General features: G+C 48.6%; 1 protein-coding gene across 6 annotated transcripts in view; it reads right to left on the bottom strand.

Annotated features, from left to right (window-relative positions):
* Positions 1–18340, bottom strand: part of kcnip2 (potassium voltage-gated channel interacting protein 2) — a 211443-nt gene that overhangs the window by 21253 nt on the left and 171850 nt on the right. Inside the window, exon 1 of one of the 6 annotated variants that reach the window (XM_033034092.1) lies at positions 11160–11469. The exons of 4 other annotated variants lie outside the window; for them this stretch is intronic. In XM_033034092.1, the coding sequence (XP_032889983.1) occupies positions 11160–11277 (118 nt within the window). In that variant the 5' untranslated portion in view covers positions 11278–11469. Of the gene's footprint in view, positions 1–3734; positions 3880–11159; positions 11470–18340 lie in introns of those variants that run through there. One more of the 6 variants, XM_033034089.1, reaches the window with a different exon arrangement.

Here is an 18340-nt window from a genome sequence, read left to right as displayed (position 1 = left end):
TACTGGGGTGAATATTTTATTGGATGTGTAATTTTAAAACTGGCTTAAAGATGGTCCACTTTTCTCTGCCACTCTGCCCATGTACATCTGGTTTAGGTTCCCCTCATGTCCACTTGGTCTTCAACACATAGTGAGGTGTCTATTCAGTTTAGTTCAGCGTGGAAACAGGCCCTTCGGCCCATCAAGTCCATGCCAACCAACAATCATGCGTTCACACTAGCTCTATCCTGCACTTTAAACTTTGGAGCTCCAGTGCGGCAACCGAGTCTTCAGCCCATTGAGTCCATGATGGTCAACGATCACCAAGAACACTCACACCAGGGATAATTTTATAATTTTACTGAAGCCAATTAACCTACAAACATGTACGTCTTTGGAGTGTGGGCGAAAACCGGAGCGCCCGGAGAAATCCCACCCGGTCACAGGGAGAACGTGCAAACTCCACACAGACAGCACCCATGGTCAGGATGGAACCCAGGTCTCTGGAGCTGTGAGGCAGCTACTGTACCCCTGCACCGCCCCTTTTCTGTCTTCTTCCTAGGATGGCAGGTTCATTGGCGACTTTAACTTTTCACTTTGTTCATTGCTGAGCGGTGGAAGCCAGAGATAGTTTAGTTAACGGAAAGAAGGAACTGCAGAAGCTGGTTTACTGAAGAAAGGTCCCAACCTGAAATGTGACCTACCCATATTCTCTAGGGATGCTGCCTGAGCCGCTGAGTTACTTCAGGACTTTGTGCCTTTTGTTGGGAATTTAGTTTACATATAGTTTAGTTAGAGATAGTCTGGAAACAGGCCCTTCGGCCCACTGAGACTACGCTGACCATGGGTCACCCGTTCACACTGGTTCTGTGTTATCCCACTTTCTCACCCATTTCCCTACACAGGAGGGGAAATTTTACAGAGGGTCAATTAACCTAACCGCATGTCACACATCACAGACATCAGCCGTCTTTGGGATGTGGGAGGAAACCGGAGTACCCGGAGGAAACCCACGCGGTTACAGGGAGTTCGTGCAAACTCCACGCATGCACAGACAGCACCCGAGGTCGGGATCGCACCCGGGTCTGTGGCGCTGTGAAGGCAGCAGCTCTACCTGCTGCGCCACTGTGCCGCCCTGCTGGGCAGGCAGGGAAGAGAGAAGCGGCGATCGAGCAGAGACATAAGGCACGGGGATAGTGGGAACAGCAACAAATTTAAGTTCAGGAGAGAGTGCAGATAAGATGGATGCTGATAGAAAATGTAACAAGAGATGGTAGATGCGAAATATACAGCACGATTGACACAGATGGTCGGAGAAATAAAGGATAGAGTGAGCAAGGGGCGGGAAGAGGGGAGCGAGAGAGAATGTGGGGAAAACTGAACATGTATGGAGAAGGGAGGTGAGAAACATAGAAACATAGAAATTAGGTGCAGGAGTAGGCCATTCGGCCCTTCGGTTGGACTCACCTGAATGTCTCATCTATTCACCTTCACTGTTGACCGGGGGGGGGTGAGGAATGGTCACAGACTGACACAGGGGACACTGGGCACTTTACAGCGAGTACTTTTCAATATCAGCATTTCATGCAAAACATTTCCTTAAGCTCATCCCAGTCGCATGCAGTCACGGGAACGCTGGCAAAGGTGTTCACTGTCCAGGCTTATAGAGCGCTTTCAAATGCAGTTCAATTTTGCGGTGCTTGTACCCATTTGCATTGAGTGTTTGCTGAGGCACAGCGACGACTCTGACTTGTTGCATTTTACTGTAAGTGATACATCCCGGAAACAGTCCCTTCGGCCCGCCGAGTCCATGCCGGCCGTCTGTCACTCGTACACGCTAGTTCTACGTCAGCCCACTTTCGCATCCACTCCCTCCACTCTAGGGGACAGCTTACAGAGGGCCGAATCACCTACAAAAACCCGCACGTCTTTTGGGATGTGTGAGGAGACCGGAGCTCCCGGAGAAAATTCACGCGGTCACAGGGAGAACGCCCAAACTCCACGCACCGACAGCACCCGAGGTCAAGATCGAACCGCGGGTCTCTGGTGCTCTCAGGCAGTAATGCTGCCATCTCGAGAACAGTGTTGGAAGAACTCAACAGGAAAACCCCTATCCTATCACTTGGCCAGCAAGACTGCCCCCACCTCCCTTTTCTGGCCTTCTCCCCCCCTCCCCCCACCCCTCCCCCCACTCCATCATTCCTGACCCTAAATGTTGCCTGTGCATTCCCTCCACAGATGCTGTCTGACCCGCTGAGTTGCTCCAGCACTATGTTATATATACTGGAGTTTCTTTCACCCTATCTGACCCGATGCCATGAGACTTTATCAATTACTGGCGTCAGGGCTGCAAATAACAATGCTCTTTCATTATACCCTTCCCTCCCCTCCCCCCTCCTCTCCCCCTTGGCAAGTTAAAGCACAGAAGCACAATAGACTGTAGATCCTGATATCATGAGTACAACACAAAGTCATAGCATTGTACGGCACGGAAGCAGGCCCTTCAGCCCAACTTATTCATGCCAACCATGAAGCCCATCAACGCTAGTCCCACCTGTCAGTGATGGCTCATCTCCCTCTTATGCTTTCCTATCCATATACCTCTCCAAGTGTTTATAGTACCTGCCTCAACTACCTCCTCTGGCAGCTCGTTCCAAATACCTATCATCCATTGTGTGAAAAATAATTTCCCTCGGGTTCCTATTAAATCTTTCCCTTCATACCTTAAACCTATGTGATCTGGTTATTGATTCCCTAACTCTGGGTAAAAGACAATGTCTAATAGAATTTAGTGTTTTGAGATACAGGGTGGCCACAGGCACAACGGCCTACTGAGTCCGCGCTGACCATCGATCACCCGTTCACACGAGTTCTATGTTACTCCACTTTCTCATCCCACTCACTGCACACTAGGGGCAATTTACAGAGGCTGATTAAACTACAAACCCACACGTCTTTGGAACAGTCCTTCCATAAGCTAGGGTACTGTCCGATTCACCTCTACCCCGGGGTCAAGGAAGGAGCGTTCACGTCACGGCCCTGTTTCCGCCAATCTTTCCACCACCGCGCACAAGAAGCACAAGAAGCGACAAGACAGACACCATTGCATGCAGATCTGGCTGAACAACTTCTAATCTTATGTGTGGACTCCGTAAGAAGAAGACCCCATTGTGGACATTGGACTTTGTCTCTGGAACTGATGCGTTACAATGCTGAGATCTATATTCTGCACTGTATCTTACCCTATGTTCTACCTTTTGTTCTTGAGTTTGACTTGATTGTGTTTATATATCGTACGTTTGATCTGTGTGGATAGCAGGCTAGACAAAGCTTTTCACTGTACCTCAGTACACATGACACTAATAAACCTAAACCGTAAGCATTTATGGAATCGAGACAAATGGGAGTAGGGGTGCGGTTAAAGGGATATTATTCATCATAAGGAGCGAGTGGTTGCTTTTGCGATTTCCAGGCAGATGCGTGGTCTCAGCTTCAAGCATTTTAACTGCAAACTCCCTGACCCTGCCTTATCCCCTGTCCCTGCCCCCCCCCCCCCACACACACTGGGCCACCCACACATGCACACACATGCACACCTACACACTCACGCACACACAGAGCATCATACATACACACACATACACACCTACAGCATCATACATACACACACACACACACGCCAACACACACACACCTCCACGCACACACACACACTGCTCCCCCCCAGGGTAACCCCAGCTGAAGGTGACACTTACATCGGCTCCTCTTGTGGGCGCGCGCGGGCAACAGGGTACGGATGGTTTTGATCAAGACTCCAGTTGTCTGAGGTATCAGCGCCATTGCACCAGAGGTGGAGGATGTCACTCGTTTAAATGGGACGTCCCGGCCACTTGTTCATGCTCACCTCATAGATGCTTCTCTCTGTCCCATCCCCCTCGGTCTCTTCTTCACCTGCTACAACCCCCCACCCCCTCTCTCTGCCAACCTCTATGCCCGCTCCCCTCCTGCCCCTTCACTCACGGTTACCTTGTTCCTGACCTGTCTCACTCTGTGGCCACCTCTCCTGCAGCCTGTCTCTCTCGGTCTATCTCGGTCTCCCTCGTTCTCTGTCTCCCCCGTTCTCTGTCTCCCTCGTTCTCTGTCTGTCTTTCTCTGTCTGTCTTTCTCACCGTCTCACTCTATATTTGTCTATCTCTCCGTCTCTATGTCTATGTCTCTCTCTGTCTTTCTCAATCTCTGTGTCTTTCTCTGTATCTGTCTGTCTTTCTCACTGTCACTCTATGTTTGTCTCACTCTGCCTATTTTTCTCTCACTATGTCTATCTCTCTGTCTCTATGTTTTTCTCTCTGTCTCTCTCTGTCTCTCTGTCTCTCTATGTCTCTCTATGTCTCTCTCTGTCTCTATGTCTCTCTCTGTCTCTATGTCTCTCTCTGTCTCTATGTCTCACCCTGTGTCTCTCTGTGTCTCTCAGTGTCACCCCTTGTCTCCCTCCTTGCACCTATTGACTGCTCCCTCTCTGTCAGCCCCTCTCTCTGTCAGCCTCCCAGTCTCACCCCGCCTCAGCCTCTGCCAGGCTCCCTGCCCTCAGCCTGTGTCCCCCGTGCCTCTGGTCACAGGATCAGGCTCCGTGTGATGAGCGACCTGGCTGCGATGACTACTGTGTCACACTGTTCACTGATCACTGCAGCAGCTGCATTTAGACAGTGATTGAGAGACTTGACTGCACCCAAGAGGAGCGAACATCGCATTTTCATGGCCGTTTTCTCGGGAGAATTAATTTAATAACCCCCGCACCCTCAGTACACAGTGGGGGTCACAACTGTGCTGCCACCTCCGTTACAAATGCACAATAACATGCCCTCAAAATCCAACCGTAAAAATTCCGCAAACAAATCAGTTTCAAATTATTTATTGTAGACCGGTAACAAGTTGCAAAAACAGCACAGTGGCGCAGCTGGTAGAACCGCTGCCTCACAGCGCAGAGACCCGCGTTCCATCCTGACCTCGGGTGCCGTCCGGGGAGGGAGGGGGTGCCGAACAAGTGATAGGTGGATACAGGTGAGAGGGGTTGCATTTGCAGAGGGGAAAAAGAGTCAAAAGTTGTTCGGACTTTACAGGACTTTATCATGCACAAAACATTATTCCCTTTATCTGTACACTGTGTGTAGGAAGGAACTGCAGATGCTGGTTTACATCAAAGAGAGTCACAAAAAGCTGGAGTAACTCAACGGGTCAGGCAGCATCTATGGAGAAAAGGAATAGGAGCCTTTTCAGGTCGAGACTTCTCTTCAGACTGAGTCAGGGGAGAGGGAAAGAGAGGTATGAAAAGGTAGATAGAACCAATGTACGGAGGATATACAAAAGAATAAATCAAAGCCAGCAACGATGATCAAGAATAGGTGGAGCCCACAATGGTCCATTGTTGGCTGAGGAAGGTGATAACGAGTGGTACAAACTGTGAAACTAAGCAGGACGACAGTGAAACTAGTACGACAACCAGGGTGGGGGAGGGACACACACAGAGAGAGGGGATGCAAGGGAACGACAGAAGGGTCAGTATGAGAATGGGAAGGGGAGTTAAAGTGTTTGGCTACCGGGAGATTACAGAGACTAAGTCGGACTGAGCTAAGGTGTTCAGTGAAACAATTGCACAGTGTGCACTCGGTCTCGCCGATATACAGGAGTCCACACCTATAGAACAATGGATACAGTAGATGAGGTTGGAGGAGGTGCAAGTGAACCTCTGCCTGACCTGCAAGGACTGTCAGGGTCCCTGGACAGAGTTGGTATAGGGACAAGTGTTGCATATCCTGTGGTCACAGGGGAATTTACCTGGGGAAGGGGTGGTTTAGGTGGGAGAGGATGAGTTACCCAGGGGGTTGCGGAGGGAACGGTCTCCGCGGAAAGCAGAAAGGGGTGGAGATGGGAAGATATGGGTAGTGGTGAGATGCCGTTCAAGGTGGCGAAAATGGGGGATGAAAAATACGAAGTAGGTATATCCCTTTTTGCGCGGTTTTCATAATAGAGCTTGTGTTTCTTTTTCTTTCTTTCTTTTCTATGGCCTATTTCTTAACTTTTTTCCCTAATTCTTTGTTTAATGGGTTTTTCTTTTTGATCACTTTCGCACTAACACGACTCTCTCTCACTTTATTTACTTTCTTTATTTCTATCTTTCCTTAAAGCTTAAAAAATGAAGGGGTACAATAAATGTAATAAGATATATGTGGCTTGTACTACTGTAACTTACTGTACTTCTAATAAATAAAAAGAAATAAAAAATTAAAAAAAGTGGCAAAAATGTCAAAGGATTATGTCGCTGTATGCGCCAGCTGATGGGGTGAAAGGTGACACTGTACTTTGTGGACAGCTCGATTGTAATCATGTGTAGTCATGTGTAGCGCAGAGGGAGAAGAGGAGGGAAGAGACAGTAACCCTAAGATTTCTTTGCCTCCACCACAGTGAGGAGGTGCTTGGTGGATACACTGTGGTGGTGTTAATTTGTGTTTACTGTTGTTTATTATTGTATGATGTATGTATGACTGCAGGCACGAAATTTCGTTCAGACCGTAAGGTCTGAATGACAATAAAGGGATTCAATTCAATTCAATTCAATAGTCTTTCCGCTGACTGGGTAGCACACAACAAAAACTGTACCTCGGTAAACATGACAATAATAAACCAACCTAAACTCCTTATCTGACACCGTTTTGTCACCTTTTCACCTCCAACCTGTGGCAAACACCAAAGGGTCTGTCCCATTTGGAGATTTTTTCGGCAACTGCCGGCATCATTGACTGACGTATCAGGTCACCTGAAAAATACGTGACGTGATGCAGCGTGACGCGGCGTGATGACGTGTGACCCGCGGTGTTTTTTCAAATGTCGCAACATTTTTTTTGTCGCCGCTGGATATTGAAATGTTCAAAATCTTTTGGCGACACTGATATGTCGCCGGCAGTCGCCGAAGAAATCTCCAAGTGGGGCAGGCCCTTAAGTGCTGGAGGAACTCAGCGCGTCAGGCAGCATCTGTGGAGGGAATGGCCAGATGACATTTTGGGTGAGGACCCTTCTTCGGACTGAATGTTTAAGAAGGAACTGCGGATGCTGGAAAATCGAAGGTAGACAAAAATGAGTTTCTCCAGCATTTTTGCCTACCTTCTTCAGACTGAAATCTATGTCTGTCTACAAATGCATCACATTTGTTGGACTTGCATCACAATTTTAAGTTTAGGTTTATTATAGTCACATGTAACGAGGGACAGTCAAAAGGTTTACCAGTTCATGTCAGAGAAGCAGAATTAGACCATTTGGCCCGTCGTGCTGCCAACTCCGCCATTCAATCCCAGCTGATCCATTTTTTTTCTCCCAACCCCATGCTCCTGCCTTCTCCCTGAAACCTTTGACACCCATTCCTAATCAAGAGCCTGTCAATCTCCGCTTTAAAAATACCCCAATAATGGCCTCCACAGCCTGAATTGCACAAATTCACCACCCATGCGTGCCTGCCAAACAGATCAGATAAGACAATCAAGTCTAACTCAAGTACAACAGGTAGAGCAAAGGGGAAGATACAGAGTGAAGAATATAGTTCTCAGCATTGTAGCATCAGTTCCAGAGACAAAGTCCAATGTCCACAATGGGGTAGAGGTGAATTGGACAGTACTGTAGTTTATGGAAGTACTGCTCAGAAGCCCAATAACAGAGGGGGAAGAAGCTGTTCCTGAGTGTGATGGTGCGCGCTTTAGAGTTTCTTATCTGACATTTGGTTGTGGTCTGTGCCGTGTTAGTCTAGGCTTGTGCTAACTCATAGTGTGCCAACCTGACATTGCGTGGTGCCAGACAGCGATAAGACAGGAACTACACTCTCTGCTTGCAATCACACCGTCTCAAACATGAGCTGGGATCACGTAGAAACAAGGAACTGCGGATGCTGGTTTAAAAAGGGCACAAAACGCTGGAGTAACTCAGCGGGTCAGGCAGCATCTCTGGGGGAGCATGGATAGATGACATTTCGGGTCGGGACCTTTCTTTAGACTGACCTAAATCAGTCAAAAGAAAGTAACCTGTGACTTAACTATCCCAAAACCCCTGTTTCTCCCATCCCGTCTCTTCCCCCCCCCCCCCCCCCTTCTCTCCCCGGGCCCTACCTGCCCCCCCCCCCCCCCCCCCCCCCCCCCCCCCGACTCTATGGAATCATAAAGTCATACTCATAGGGCCATAGAGTCAGAGTCACAGAGTCACAGAGTCACAGAATCAGAGTGACAAAGTCACAGAGTCACAGTCATAAAGTCATAGGATGACAGAGGGACAGAGTCACAGATTCATAGTCACAGTCACAGAGTGAGAGAGTCACAGAGTCACAGAGTGAGAGTGTCACAGAGTCACAGAGTCACAGAGTCACAGTTATAAAGTCATAGAGTGACAGTCACAGTCACAGAGTGACAGTCATAGAGCACGGAAACGTGCCCTTTGGCCCAACGTGTCCATGCCAACCAAAATGCCCCGTCTAAGCTAGTCGCATTTGCCCACGTTTGGCCCATATACCTCTAAACATTTCCTATCCATGTACCTACCCATGTGTCTTTTAAATGCTATAGTATCTGCCTGCACTGCCTCTTCTGGTGGCCCGATCCATATACCCACCACCAAGCTACCTAACTCATTGCCCCTGACTGTGGAAAGACTAGAGGTCATAGATTTCAGGTTTGAGGGGGACATAGTTGAAAGGGAATGCAGGGGACAGGGTGTTTTCTACAAATAGAGGTAGGTGCTTGGAACATGTTGCCAGGGATGGTGGTGGAGGCAGATACTATAGTGGTGTCAGGGCCGGTTTTAAGCCGATTTGACCGATTGCTCCCAATTGGGCCCCGCGCCTAGGGGGGCCCCGCACTAATGTTCCGTACTTCGTATGGAAATACGAATTCTCTTTGTTAACTAAAGTTTTTTTTAATTCGCCATCCGGATTTTTTTTTTAAACGAACATGTATAACCAAAGATCTTCTAGCAGAGCTCCACTATAGGATCTTTGTGTATAACAACCGCTGCACGGCCATCAGACACAAACGATGTGTTAACTAGTACTGTTAGCACTTCTTATCAGCAAGTACTTAACTCGTTGTTATACAATCATGTCATCAATGCATCCATCCGCCTTCCTCAGTAAATGTTATTGTGCTTTGAACAAGTATTAATAACGTCGTGTTCCTTTGAATAAAATTCACGCGGCGTCATTAATACTTGTTTAAAACACAATTACATGTAGATGTAATGTAGATCGATGACACGTTGAGAATTTCTTTAAACTCACCATCATGAGTGAGGGCCCCGGAGCGCGAGAAGGGGCTTCTTCCTGGTGTGCAGGTTAGTCATTCACCTACCGACCCACGTTGTGTCTCTTTGTGTTTTGCTCTCTCCCTCCCTCTCTCCCTCTCCCGCTCCCCATCTCGTCTCTCTCTAGCTCTCTCACACTGTCGCCTCGGCATTCCCGGAATCATTGACGTTTTGCGGTAGACAAAAATGCTGGAGAAACCCAGCGGGTGAGGCAGTCGCCTGGCCTGCTGAGTTCCTCCAGCACTCTGTGTTTTTTGTTTGGCTCTGAAGTTGAAGGTGGCTCAACGGGACGCGCAAGGGCTCTGGGGAGAGGGTTGCATTTCTGGTCGAGACCTTTCTTCAGACAATCACAACTAATCTCACCGACGAGAGTTCAGTTTAGTCTGAAGAAGGGTCTTCTCTCTAAAGTCGCTGCGCTGCCTGTCCTGCAGTTACTCCAGCTTTATGTCTATCTTCAATTTCAGAGAAATACAATTTCTCACGGGGGGCTTATAACGTCTCTAAACCCCTCTGGGACCCCCTGAACACCTCTAAAACTCCTCTAGCCCCCCTATTTCCCTCTAAACAATTGTAAACACACCTGAACCCATCTGAAGCCCTCTAAACATCTCTAAACCGTTTAAACCCCTCTAAACTAGGAGGCTGCAAGGTGACTTGGATAGGCTGGGTGAGTGGGCAAATGCATGGGAGATGCAGTATAATGTGGATAAATGTGAGGTTATCCACTTTGGTGGCAAAAACAGGAAAGTAGACTATTATCTGAATTGTGGCCGATTAGGAAAAGGGGAGGTGCTACGAGATGCAACGAAAAATGCTCACGGCAGACCAAACGTGTTAAACAGAAATTGGTCAGATATTGAGCTTTACACAGTGAGAAATCATGTGAAATAAGCACTGAATTTAATTTTAAATGAATGTACCTGCATGTTATACTGTTTAGTTTGGAGATACCACCAGATAGTCTGGTTGATACAACCAGATTAGTTTGGAGATACAACCAGATTAGTTTGGAGATACAACCAGATTAGTTTGGAGATACAACCAGATAGTCCACTGAGTTCGCACCGACCAGCGATTTTTGTTACAGATTTGACAAATTTATTTGGCGGCCAATCAAACGCTGTCTCTAAGGGGGTTGCATCCAATCACCGACCAGCTTGCCTTAAAATTCCCGAAACTACACGAAATATAAACATACATAAATTGTTACTTTTCTAGAGTAGGGGCCCCGCCATCAGTTTTCTAATTGGGCCCCGCAATTCCTAGCACCGGCCCTGAGTGGTGTTTAAGAAGCTTTTCGGTTTGCACATGTATATGTAAGTATGGAGGGGTAAGGAGCACGTGCAGGCAGAGGAGATTAGTTTAACCTGGTATCATGTTTGATGGGCCAAAGGGCCTGATCCTGTGCTGTACTGTTCTATGGGATTAGACCCTTGTCATGTAGGGATTATAAAACTAAGATGGGGAAATTTGAGTCCCGACCCAAAATGTCACCCATCCTTTTTCACCAGAGACGCTGCCTGACCTGCCGAGTTTCTCCGGCACCCTCGTTTCTATCTTTGGTATAAACCAGCATCTGCAGTTCTCTGTTGCTACATCCAGAGGATACATCTCGTTCCACACATGTCACTTGCAAGACTGACTCGTGTCAATAGCAAGTCAATAGGAGCTGAAGTACGCTGATATAAACCTTTCAAAAATAACTCGGTATAGATCCATAAATTAGCTCGGAGGATGACTATATTTACAAGGCTATATTTAGAATCTTCAAGTACCTTAAACTGGGTTAATCCGAAAAAGTGAGACACTGATAAATGAGGCAGCACGCCGGACCTGAAGCCTCTTCCTACCTTCACTGGAGAAATCAATCAGTCCCAGGATGTGTAACAGCTTCAGCGAACTTACAACGAGAAAGATGATGCCTACAGCTTGCAACCCCTCAGACTGCCACTCTCTGTCGAGGACCATTCTGTTGCCACCCCCGGATCAGAGCGCAGAGGGCGGTGGGGCAGGGGGGCAGCAAGACCAGCGGGCACGTAACACACAGTCCGAGGTATGGAACGGTGAGACTGAGGGACTCGCGGTGAGGGGAGGCACAGTGACAAGACAAGGAGAGGGGTACAGATATGGTGTATTCACGCGCCCACGCACACACAGGTACACACACGCACTCACTCGCAGGCACACACACACAGATACACACGCACAGGTACACGCACGCACTCACAGCCACACGCACACACAGGTACACGCACGCACTCACAGACACACGCACACACATGTACACACACACACACACAGGTACACACACGCACTCACTCGCAGGCACACACACACAGATACACACGCACAGGTACACGCACGCACTCACAGCCACACGCACACACAGGTACACACACGCACTCACAGACACACGCACACACAGGTACACTCACAGACACACGCACACACAGGTACACTCACAGACACACGCACACACAGGTACACTCACAGACACACGCACACACAGGTACACTCACAGACACACGCACACACAGATACACACGCACAGGTACACGCACGCACTCACAGACACACGCACACACAGGTACACTCACATACACACGCACACACAGATACACACACGCACTCACTCACAGGCACACACACACAGATACACACACACACAGACACACACACACACAGGTACACGCACGCACTCACAGACACATGCACACACATGTACACACACACACTCACTCACAGGCTCATGCACACAGATACACACGCACAATGGTACATGCACGCACTCACTCACAGCCACACGCACACACAGGTACACGCAAGCACTCACAGACACACACACACTCACAAAACTTAGCGGTGAGTGGTCGTGGGAGATATGATACAGAGTGAGACACAGAGGGTCACAGAGGGCTTTGAGAAACACACACCCACACAGAACTTAAAATAAGGTTGTGGTCACATAAGTCATGGTACAGAGACACATAGAGGCTTTTTTAATGAGAAATGTGGCACACACACAGAGCTCAGAATAAGAAAGTGGTCGCTGAGGTTGTGATACAGAGTGCAGGACTCAGAGACTCACAGAGGACTTTCTGTGAGAAATGCACACACACACACACACACACACACACACACAGTTCAGAATAAGAAAGTGGTTGAAGAAATTGCAATGCAGAATGAGGCACTCAGAGTTTCACAGAGGGATTTTTGTGAGAAATACACATATTAGATTAGAATAAGAAGTTGTAATACAGAACTCACAGAGACTTTTTTCGTGAAAAATGCAGAGACAAAATGCAGAAAAATGCAGAGACACAAGCAGACAGACACAAGCACAGGCACACAGACAGACAGGCACACACACATACAGACACACAAAGAGACACACAGACAGACACACACAGACACAAGCAGACAGGCACACAGGCACACAGACAGACACACAGACAGACACAAGCAGACACAGACAAACAGGCAGACACACACACAGACACAGAGTACAGAGTGAGAAACACAAGACACGACTGAGGTGCTTACGAGAGGCGAAGGTACCTCAGTGACGGGACACCACGTACCAGTGACTGGGAGCCTGACAGACGTACAGAGCTGCAGTGCCTCACAGCACAGGCACTAAGACGGAGGGAGGCACAGCACAAGTTTCCAAGAGAGACACCACCAGAGGCGCCGACTCGCAGAGTTCGAGACAGAGGTACGCTGCCGAGGTTATGGGGAGGAGAAGGGGAGGAACTGAGAATTGCAGTCAGACCACAGAGAGGGAGAGGGAGATGGAGGGAGGGAGAGAGGAAGGGAAGAGAGGAAGGGAGAGAGGGAGGGAGAGAGGGAGGGACAGAGAGGGAGAGAGAGACACAGATGGTCTGATTTGTCGACTACCCCAAGATTGAAGGAGGATGGTGATCATCACCTAAATACTTTTCTCAGCGGGCATCTTAAGCTAATAAACACACAGCGACTGAGTCAGGGACCTCTCTGGCAACTTTGGTTTGAAAATGAGAGTCGTCTGTAATGTAATGCCGAGTAATGTAATGTAATGCCATATCATGTTGTGTAATGTTGTATAATGCCATGCAATGACTTGTAATGTCATGTAACGCAGTGCAATGCAATGTAGTGTCTTGTAATATATTGTGATGTCCTGAAACGCAATGCAATGCCCTTTAGTGCCTTGCAATGCTGTGTAACGCTGTGTAACAATGCCTTGTAATGCCACGTAATCTCAGCACCTCTCGAATGTGGCATTTCAGTAGACTTTGCCTGTAAAAGGTCACAGGGAGCTGGGGGGGGGTGTTTGTTGTTCAGAGTCACGCTGAGTCTTACAAAAGCTCAAGCCACCAGGAACTGAAGCACCCGGAGAAAACCCATGCAGTCACAGGGAGAACATGCAAACTCCACGCAGACAGCACCCGAGGTCCCACTTAGGTGATTTTTTAGGCAACTAGTTTGTCGCTGGTGGTCGCCGGGAGTAGTCTCCTCAGTCGCGCAAAACGTCGGAGCGTCTTTCCGGTCACTGTTAAATTTTCAATATGTTGAAAATTTTTCGGCAACAGTGCGTTTAACGCCAATGAGCATAGCTTGACGTAGACGCTGTTGTAGGTTGTCGCCAGGGTGACGTAGGTTGTCGGCGGTTTTTCGGCGATCTACTACAACTATGACAGTCGCCGGCAGTTGCCTAAAAAAATCGCCAAGTGGGACAGGGCCATCAGGTGCGTTGAGGCAGCAACTCTACCAGCTGTGCCACCCCTTTTGTTTGATAACTCTCTTACCAATCACTAGTGCCACGATATGAACTTTAGTTTAGAGATACAATGTAAACAGGCCGTTCATCCCACCAAATCCACACTGACCAGCGATCCCCGCACACTGACACCATCGTACACACTAGCGGCAATTTACAATTTTACCGAAGCCAATTAACCTACAAAACCTGTAGGTCTTTATAATTATTGTGGTAAAATACAGAAGGACATTTAAAAAAGCCCATGAGGAGAAGGGAACACTACTGCTGAATACCTTTGTATTAGATTCTTACGACTTCCTGCTTTTTCCCCATATCCCTTGATTCCATTAGCCCTACGTGCTATATCTAACTCTAATTCTCTCTTGAATACATCCAGTGAATTGGCCTCCACTGCCTTCTGTGGCAGAGAATTCCACAGATTCACAACCCTCTGGGTGAAAAAGTTTTCTCTCATCTCAGTCCTAAATGGCCTACCCCTACTTCTTAAACTGTGACCCCTGGTTCTGGACTCCCCCAACATCGGGAACATTTTTCATGCATCTAGCATTTAATTCTGTACTGGCTATTTTGTTTCCAAACATGAACGTACAAGAATGTAACTCAGCATGGTGGCGCAGCGGTAGAGTTGCTGCCTCACAGCGCTGGAGACCCCGGTTCGATCCTGACTACAGTTGCTGTCTGTACGGAGTTTGTACGTTCTCCCTGTAATCGCGTGGGTTTTCTCCCACATCCCAAAGACGTGCAGGTTTGTAGGTTAATTGGTCTCTGTAAAATTGTTCATAGCATGTAGGGAGTGGATGAGAAAGTGGGATAAAACAGAACCAGTGTGAATGGATTATCGATGGGCGGTGTGGACTCGGTGGGCCGAATGGCCCGTTTCCATGCTGTATCTTTGAATCAATGAAAGTGGTACCACAGATAAATAGGGTGGTCAAAAAGGCTTTCGGCACATTGGCCTTCATCAGTCTACCTATTGAGTATAGACGTTGGGAGGTCATGTTACAGTTGTACAAGACATTGGTGAGGCTACATTTAAAGCTCTGTCCCATGGTACGAGTTCATTCCAAGAGTTCTCCCGAGTTTGCCCTGATTCGAACTCGGAGATTTACGGTAATGGCCACTCGTCGGTACTCGGGGCTCTCGTGGACATTTTTCAACATGTTGAAAAATCTTCACGAGTCTTCCCGTGCTTACCTGCCGTTAGCAAGTCTTCCCGAGTACCTGCCGTTACCGCGAAGAGACGTCCCCGAGCCACGACGTACCCGCTACGTTCATTATCTGTGCTTACCACGAGTTTGATTTTTTTTAAACTCGGGAGAGCTCTTGGAATGAACTCGTACCGTGGGACAGGGCTATTAGCAGCATGTTGCCAAGACTCGAAGTGCTGAGCTATAGGGAGAGGTTGAGAGGCAAGGGCTTTATTCCTTGGAGCGCAGGAGGATGAGGGGTGATCTTATAGAGATGTACAAAATCATGAGAGAAATTGATCGGGTAAACACATGGAGGTTTTTGTCCAGAATAGGGGAATCGAGAACCAGACGACATAGGTTTAAGCTGAGTGGACAGAAGTTTCATGGGAATCTAAAGGGTAACTTTATTTTTCACACAAAGGGTGGTGGGTGTATGAAACAAACTGGCAGAGGAGGGAGTTGAGGCTGGTACTGTTGCAATGTTTAAGTAACATTGAGACAGGTACACGGGTAGGACAGGTTTAGAGAGATATGGATCAAACGCAGGTAGTTGGGACTAGTGTAGATGGGACATGTTGGTCAGCATGGGTAAGTTGGGCCGAAGGGTCTGTTTCAACACAGTGTGACTATGACAATTAATCAAAGTATGGAGTCAGGATGGATTAGGGATACAGATTTTCCCAGGCTCATTGAATAACAGCACATGCTGGATGGGCCGAATGGCCTTCTCCATTCCAATACTTGCTCCGAGTTGTCATCCGGCTTCCTATGGGATCCGAGCCTCAAGGATAAGCAGCTGCCTGCCCTTTGCCGAGCTGAGCTGTTGGAGCTGTACCATCTGTTGCCGTCCCCGCTGACATTAGATCTGTGACATTATCATCGCCACCCAGACAGCGGTGAGGTGGTGGCCGTGTGGTGGGAACAGCGACTGGTACTGCCCCTCGGTATCCCTCTCCACACATCACCTAGTCACCACCCACGTGTCCCCCAGGCCTGCCCTGTGAACAGCCAGCCCCAACCCACTGCCAGCAGTGGCTACACCTCCAGCACTCTGCTGTGCCAGCATAGGAGGCTGTTGTTTTACCGTTGTAACATAGTTGTAATACAGCTGCCTTACACAGCTTGCAGCGCCGGAGTCCCAGGTTCGATCCTGACTACGGGTGCTGGCTATATGGAGTTTGTACGTTCTCCCCGTGACCTGCTTGAGTTTTCTCCGAGATCTTCTGTTCCAAAGACGTACAGGTATGTAGGTTAATTAGTTTAAGAAGGAACTGCAGATGCTGGCAAATCGAAGGTACACAAAAAAGCTGGAGAAACTCAGTGGGCGCAGCAGCATCTATGGAGCGAAGGAAAAAGGCAACGTTTCGGCCCGAAACGTTGCCTTTTTCCTTCGCTCCATAGATGCTGCTGCACCCGCTGAGTTTCTCCAGCTTTTTTGTGTACCTGTAGGTTAATTAGCTTGGTTTATGTGTAAATTGTCCCTCGTGTGTGTGTGTGGGACGGTGTTAGTGTGCTGTGATCGCTGGTCAGTCCGTACAAGGTGGGCCGAAGGGCCTGTTTCCGCGCTCTTTCTCTAAACTGAACTAAACTAAGAGAGTGACTAGGGATGGGTGATAACGCTGGACGTACCACTGTTGGGCTGATCTCCCCTTCCCCTGTACATGTTACATGTGGCGCAACGGTTGAGCCGCCCCCTCACAGCGCCGGAGACCACGGGTGCTGTCTGTGTGTGGAGTTTGTACCTTCTCCCTGTGACCGCGTGGGTTTTTCTCCGGGTGCTCCGGTTTCCTTCCACAATGCAAAGACGTACAGGTTTGCAGGTTTATTGGCTTCTGTAAGTTGTCCCTTGTAGTTGTAGCTCATTGTAGTTTTAGAGATACAGTGTGGAAACAGGCCCATCAGCCCACTGAGCCCCTGCTGGCCAGCGAGCAGCCCGCACATTGGCGCTATCTTACACGCTAGCGCTAATGTACAATTTACAGAAGCCAATTAACTTACAAACATGGATGTGGGAGGAAACCGGAGCACCCAGAGAAAACCCACGCAGTCACAGGGAGAACGTGCAAACTCCGTACAGACAGCATCAGTAGTCATGAACGAACCCAGTCTCTGGCACATTGAGGCAGCAACTCTACCGCTGTGCCACCGTGCAACTCTACTGTGTACACTGTGCCAGTGTGTAGGATAGAACTAGCGTGTGGGGTGATTACTGGCCGGCGTGTTCCATGCTGTATCTCTATGACTAAACTAGACTAAATCTCCCTTGCTCTACCTATTGTACTTAAGTTTGAATTGGTTATATTTATGCATGGTATTTATGATCCGTTTGGATAGCATGCAAAACAAAGTATTTCACTGTGCCTTGGTACACGGGACAATTATAAATCGTTCCTTCAGGATTAAATACAGGACTAAATGCTCAGTCCAAGTCAGGAGCCACCCTTGACTCCCACACGGACATTGATTCCTACACATCCTCTGTTCTGGACTTTATAAACTCCACCATCAATAGTGTCACCTCCCTCAAACGGGTGACCATATTCCCGAATCAGAAGCCATGGATGAACAGCGAGGTCAGACTACTGCTGAAAGCACGGGACACCGCTTTCAGGTCAGGCGATGCTCGAGCCTACAGTTCAGCCAGGGCTAACCTGAAGAGGGGCATCAAGAAGGCCAAGCACTGCCATAAGCTCAGGATTGAGGAGCACTTCAACAACAACTCCGACCCCCGACGCATGTGGCAAGGCATCCAGGCCATCACGGACTACAGACCCTCCAACACCACCCCCACATCCAGCGACGCCTCCTTCCTTGAGGAGCTTAACCACTTCTATGGCCGCTTCGACAGGGACAATCTAGAGACAGCCATCAAGGCTGTGCTACCTGCCGATCACCAACCCCTCACACTCACCCCCTACGACGTATTCGTGGCACTGAGTAGGACTAATGCATGTAAAGCTGCTGGCCCTGACGGCATCCCCGGGCGCGTGCTCAGGGCCTGTGCTGCGCAGCTGACAGACGTCTGGACTGACATCTTCAACCTGTCACTTGCCCAAGCAGTTGTCCCCACGTGCCTTAA

The sequence above is a fragment of the Amblyraja radiata genome, chromosome 15 (assembly GCF_010909765.2).
Source record: "Amblyraja radiata isolate CabotCenter1 chromosome 15, sAmbRad1.1.pri, whole genome shotgun sequence".
NCBI classification, from domain to species: domain Eukaryota; kingdom Metazoa; phylum Chordata; class Chondrichthyes; order Rajiformes; family Rajidae; genus Amblyraja; species Amblyraja radiata.
Note: the sequence above shows the minus strand (reverse complement) of the source record. Positions and strands in the feature narration are given on the sequence as shown.